The sequence below is a fragment of the Microtus ochrogaster genome, unplaced genomic scaffold, assembly GCF_000317375.1.
Source record: "Microtus ochrogaster isolate Prairie Vole_2 unplaced genomic scaffold, MicOch1.0 UNK16, whole genome shotgun sequence".
In the NCBI taxonomy this organism is placed as follows: Eukaryota; Metazoa; Chordata; class Mammalia; order Rodentia; family Cricetidae; genus Microtus; species Microtus ochrogaster.
In genome coordinates, this window is record NW_004949114.1 from 919214 (window position 1) to 925232 (window position 6019).

At 48.6% G+C, this 6019-nt stretch overlaps 1 protein-coding gene across 1 annotated transcript in view; it reads left to right on the top strand.

The window, feature by feature from the left end:
- The window catches only part of LOC101985668 (paired immunoglobulin-like type 2 receptor alpha), a 21342-nt gene extending 20174 nt beyond the window's left edge, over positions 1-1168 (top strand). Inside the window, exon 7 of the mRNA XM_005367298.1 lies at positions 1043-1168. Coding sequence (XP_005367355.1) covers positions 1043-1168 — 126 coding nt within the window. The remainder of the gene's footprint in view (positions 1-1042) is intronic.
- The last annotated feature ends 4851 nt before the right edge of the window (positions 1169-6019 follow it).

Here is a 6019-nt window from a genome sequence, read left to right on the forward strand (position 1 = left end):
CAGTTTGGCTGGGCTGCCCAGACAACAGCTTCAGGGATCCACCAATCTCCACCCCTCCCTCCAGGCACATTGTAACCAGAATATTTTGTTGTTGGTTTGGTTTGTGTTTTTGAGACAGGATTTCTCCATGTAAACATCCAGGGATGTCCTGGGACAACTTGTGTAGACCAGGTTGGCCTCAAACAAAAAGAGTGCTGGGTTTAAAGGCTTGTACCTCCACTGCCTGGCTGTGCCCCAAGTTTTTTACATGGGTCTTTAGGGATCTAAATTTGGGTCTTCATTTTGGGCAAAAGCTTTGCCAACTGAACCATCTTTCCAGCCTTCACTTTATTTTCTGAGAAAGGGTCTTTCACTGAATCTAGAGCTCATCTCTTAGTCCAGACTGGCCTGTGAACTCCAGGGACTTAGTTGCTGGTCTCTGCTTCTCCAGCATCCTGCTTTATTTGTTTGCTGGGGTCTGAAGTCAGGACATCATATTTATGTGACAAGCACTTTACTAACTGGGCCATCTCTCCAGCCAAGCACCTAATGACTTAATTCTTTCTTGTCCAGCCTCTAATCTGTTGCCCATCTTGTTCTCATGCAGGGAACTCATTGAAAACACTGAGAAATGTGAGCAAGTTGAGCCCGAAGGTAAAATCTGCCAGCTTCCTGTTCCACACTTGGCTCTGCCTTCTTCTCCCAAGACCCCACACTTACATAAGCAATCCCTCAGTGTTTTCACCCTGTCCCTCCCTCACCCTGTCCCTCCCAAGTAACCAAGGTCCTCACCTCACGCTTGGAACTCCCAGCCATCTGTCTCCTTTCCTGTCACACACCTTGACTTCAGAACTCTGTGTTCCTTTTTCTCTAGGACGACATATGGACCCCAAAGAGAACCCCAAGGTAAGCGATTCAGACTCAGGTCTGAAGGAGTTAAGGGGTGTTGATGGAGGCAGAATGTTGGAGGTCAGAGGTGTGGGGACACTCAGGCTACAGCTGCTGCTTTATGGACCCTCAGCTGCACTGCTGCTATCTAATGTCCTGTCCCCCACCCCCGCAGGACAACAACATCGTGTATGCCTCCATTACCCTCTCAAGCCCTACCTCCCCAGGAACACCAGCCTGCCTGCCTGTCCATGAGAACCCCCAGGAAGAGACTGTATACTCCATCGTAAAGGCCAAATGAGTGTGTCTGGGTGACGATCTCAGAATCACCTTTGCTTCTAGTAGGAAGACTCTCAGCTCCCACTGATACCCACAGTCAAACGCTCACAGTTCACAGATACCCATGGCCAGGACAGAAATTCAGAGTCAGGGATTTGAACTAAGAGAGACTGAGAAACTCCTATTTTTCTGTTCTAACTTCCTAGGCCTTTTTCATACAAATAAAAAGATCCACCAAATTTGCCTAAATGAATCTAATTAAGGGTCACTAGTAGTGGTTCCTCTCAGACCCCCTCCCATCACTTTTTTCTATCTGCCCAAGGCAGGGGATGCTCCAAATGCTGGCAGCTGTCCACACGATGTACACCCACATCTGTGAGTGTAATAACCACTGTGACTGGTCCTTATACACCACCGCACAGGACATCAGCAATAGCCCTAGAGAGATGGTGTGAGACAGGGAACTGAACACCAGATGGTTATGGTGCTTTCCAAAGGTCAAGTAGCTCCTAGAAAGGAGATCCGGGACTCACAGACATGCTGTCCTAAATGTTCCCCAGGTCTGGGTCTCGCTGCTGTCCCCAGCCTTCTGTCCCCTCAACAGCAGGCAGTCTTCCATAGAGACAGGAAAGGAAGCACACCTCAGCAGTAGCCCAGAGACCTGCTTTATTGACATGGGCTGCACAGCTCTGACTAGAACCACTTGGCGGTCAACAACCCTGACATTCATCAGCTGCTCAAGAATGCTGAGAGACAGACAACAGTAGGAGAACCAGAGCACACTATTCCTCAGAAAGGGCTGCTAGGAACTCCTCAGAGTCATCCCTCTGCTGTCCCTCTCCTCTGGCTCTCCAATGTCTTCCATGAGTTCCTCCAAGTCCAGGTCAGTGGAACAATCATCTACAGGGGAAAAATTTGCTGCCTCCTGGGTCAGGGGCTCCTGAGGTCCAGGACCTTTCTTTCCCAAAGCAAGCCCCATACCAAGCTGGTGGGGGAGGCACTCTGATTCAATTTTAATTCCTTCTCCTCAGGTAAGTTGCTAGCTGAAACCTTGCTTTCAGGAGCCTTAAATTTCTTTAGGGCCAAAGAGAACAAAGGACAAAGTTGAGAGTCCCTTTGAGTCAGCCTGTCCTGATGTCTTATCACCCAGATTTCTGAATTCTTATGTTCAAAGCATCTGAAAGGATAATCACATATGGGAAGTGCCCGGGTTTTCAAAGTGCTCAGCCTTCCAAAGGTAAGAGGAGCAACTGGGAGGTGGGAGAACCAGGTTCCAGGGAGACAAAAGGGAGGTGTAGTGAGTGCAGAGCAGGGAGAGCAGGGAAGGGACATGAGTTCAAGGCAGGGGAAGGAAGCAAAGGGAGAAGGACATGGATAAGGGGCAGTGGACAGGAGAGCTGTCCTCAGATTGGCTGTGCTGTGCAGAAGGACAGCTGAGGACTGGCCTCAAGTCCTGGTGACTTTCAGTCCTGTCCCTGATTGGCTGCTACAGAGCTGTTTGCTGTCCTGGGCCCCTAATGTTGTCTGAACACAGAGAACAGCTGAGAGGCAGACAGAGGATCAGCATGGCTGCCACACTGACACTGGCTCTTCTCCTACAGGCCAGCAGACTAAAGCCAACCCCAGCTATGTGAGCAGCTGTCATCCCAAGGACGGGGTTGTGGCTTAATGGGAAGATTCTAACCTAAGTCCATCTCAGGCTGGAGCTTCATGGCATCTGCCTGAGTCTGCTTTCTTCCTCCCAGAATTCTGTTCTGTCTACTCCACCCACCTAAGGGCTGACCTATCAAAATGCCAAGGCAGTTACTTTATTAACCAATGAAAGTAACACATAGACAGATGACCCTCCTACACCTTTTCCCCTTTTTCTGTCCAAACAAAAAAGAAAAGCTTTAACTTTAACATAGTAAAATTACATATAACAAAACAGTAATCAAACAAGAATTAAAGTTACAATATTTATATCTATTTTATCTTTATTATAACAATGGAAAACTATAACCATCTATCTATTTTTTAACTCCATCAAAGACTCCAGAAGGATATAATATTACCTAATTAAACAAGAAATAAGCAACTTCTAAACTGTAGAAACGACGGAGACATCTCGCTGCCTGGACAGTCACCCAGAGTTGCTATGTACCATTGGGGCATCCATCTTCGGCCTACAGAAGACATTTCCATGAAGCAGGAAATTTTAAAGACAGTTTAGTCACTTTCTGCTGTGTCTGCAGAGTGTCTCACAGACTCTTTCATGAATCAGGAACCCCAAAGGATCATCTCACCTTTAGGCAAGTTTAGCAGTCCTCTCTCTGTGGGTTTTTTGAGTCCAGTTCATGTAACAGTACAGGCAAGAGCAGTTTCATGCCCAAATGTCTATCAAACTCCATAAGGAGCCTCTTCAATAGCCAGAATCTGAAAGCAGCCTAAATTCCCCTTGAACAAAGAATGGATAAAGAAAATGTGGTACATTTACACAATGGAGTACTACACAGCAGAAAAAAATGGCATCTTGAAATTTGCAGGCAAATGGATAGATCTAAAAAAATCATATTGAGTACGATGTAACTCAGGCCCAGAAAGACAAACATCACATGCAGTCACTCATAAGTGACTTTTAGACACAAAAGCAAAGAATTCAAGGAGTAGGAGAGTAGATGGTGTGACAGATGGGTGGACAGATGGACAGTTGTCATCTATGAGTTGTCTGCTGGGGTGGGGCCAATCTGCCCTTTGCTGTGTTATTTGAGGGAAGTTTCTGGAATTGGATGGTTCAGGCAGAAGTAGGAAGGGTTGAGTCTATTCTCTGCCATCACTGTCATGGAAAACACAGCTGGGTATAAAATCAGGGTCTGAATGCTGGGGACACGATCAGGAACTGGAGTCTGAAGAGTCACAGAGACTGGCCTGAGCGGCAACAGCTTCTAACACTGCAGTGTGAAACTCCCCATGGTCACATGTATACAAAAGCTCCATGTGTGCATTGGATAGCCCCAGGCTGCTCTTACACAGACGGTGTCCCTCTTCTATGAAAGCATCATGGCTGCAGGACCCGACATTGCTATTGTGGGAAACTGGGTGCTCACTACAGGAAAATGATTACAGCCTGCTGGACAGGAATCATCCTACAGCTGGGTCCCTAAGGGGATTCAACTGAGTCCAGTATTTGAAACTAGAACAAAGTCCATGACTTGGGATTGAGGGGCCAGCAGGTGTCAGCAGTGAGGCTGAGCACAAGGAACAGATGGGATCCTGAAGGACCAACCAGAGCCTGTTATGTAAAAATGCTGGAGATCAGCAGCTGATAAAATGCAGCCTCATGGGCCCAGCCCCTCCTTGAGAGACTTAGGAACTGGGTGACCCTCACCCACAGACCCTGGATAGCAGGGCAAGGCCAGATGAAACCTGGAGGTGAATAATCAGGATCAGGAGGGCCCCTCTCAGACCTCACTGAGACTAAAGACAATGCTCATCTGATAGAGTGCTTACCTGCTTGGCATGCACAGGACACTGGGTTCTATCTCCAGCAGGAGATAAATGTGCACAATGGGTCACACCTGTCACCCTGCACATGGGAGGGCAGAGCAGAGGTTCTGTAGGAGTTCAAAGTCATCCTTGGCTACATAACAAGTTCAAAGCTCAGCCTGGGCTACATGAGACACCATCCTATAAGAAAGGCCTTTCTGACAGGTACAATAGGCCCAGTCCCCTCTCCTGACTGATGGCCTATTTGGGCCTAAATCATCCGAAAGGTTGTGTGCTCTGCATCTCCAAGGACATGAAGGATGGATGCAGAAGTGAGTCCATGTGTAGCTGGTAGTGAGGCCATGGGAATGAGGACCATGACCATGAGAGCTCAGCTCGTGGGACCATGGGGACTGTGGGGAAGGCAGAGAAAGCAGACATGACAGAGGATGCTGCACAGTGACCTGCAGGGAAGCATGGAGAAGGCAATCAATGCCAGGAAATCTAAGAGAATGGAGAGTCGCCTCTGCACATGTCACTCTGGAAGAATTATGCCACTTCCTCTGTCTTCCTGCCCTTCAGGGAACTGATGGCACCTTGTCACGGGGAAGGGTAGGATGACCTCCTATAGAACCAACCCTGTGGCCACCACAGGCACTGCCCCCACATCTCACGACTTGACTATTCACGGACCAGCTGTGTCCACTCTCAGAGATGTCCCAGGAGATATGTCATAACTGACACATTGCTGCTCTGAGCCCTTTTTGCCCACTGCATTCAAAGAAGGTTCTAGAACAGCCACAGATAGAAGGAATCACTGAAGTGTTCTGTGGGAACAGCCTCCCTGGAGCCCAGCGGAAGATCCGTGGCCTTTGAGGGGAGTTCAGAGGCTGCACCAAGCAGGCAGCTGGAAGTCAGTGTGGAAAGTGAGACTAGGAGAACTCAGTTGGACTGAAATCCAGTCACCTGCAGTCATGTGACATGTGCCAGGGCTTCTCTGACCCTTGGTTTCCTCTTCTGAGTGTGTGTTAAAGGTGGTAGGAGGCAGGAAGGCTCCTTCAGAAACTGGAGTAGCTCTGGAGTCAGTGTTAGGGTGAGGCAGACAAGTCTATAACTTACCAGGAAGCACAGGGTAGTTACAGACTCGGCAGCAGCAAGTGCCAGGGCGAGAGTGTTCACTGGGCCTTAGTTTTCCAGGGCCCCTGTGAGGAGTCCCTGACAGGCAGCAAGGGTGCAAAGAGCAGACGATGGTGGGGGCACCGAGCTAGGGCTGGGACTGAACGTGTTTCTTCACCACCTCCTGCCTCGCTGTGTCTGGTGAGCAGAAAATGATCAATCCTTTAACAGTGATTATGAGAGAGAGAGAGAGAGAGAGAGAGAGAGAGAGAGAGAGAGAGAGAGAGAGAGA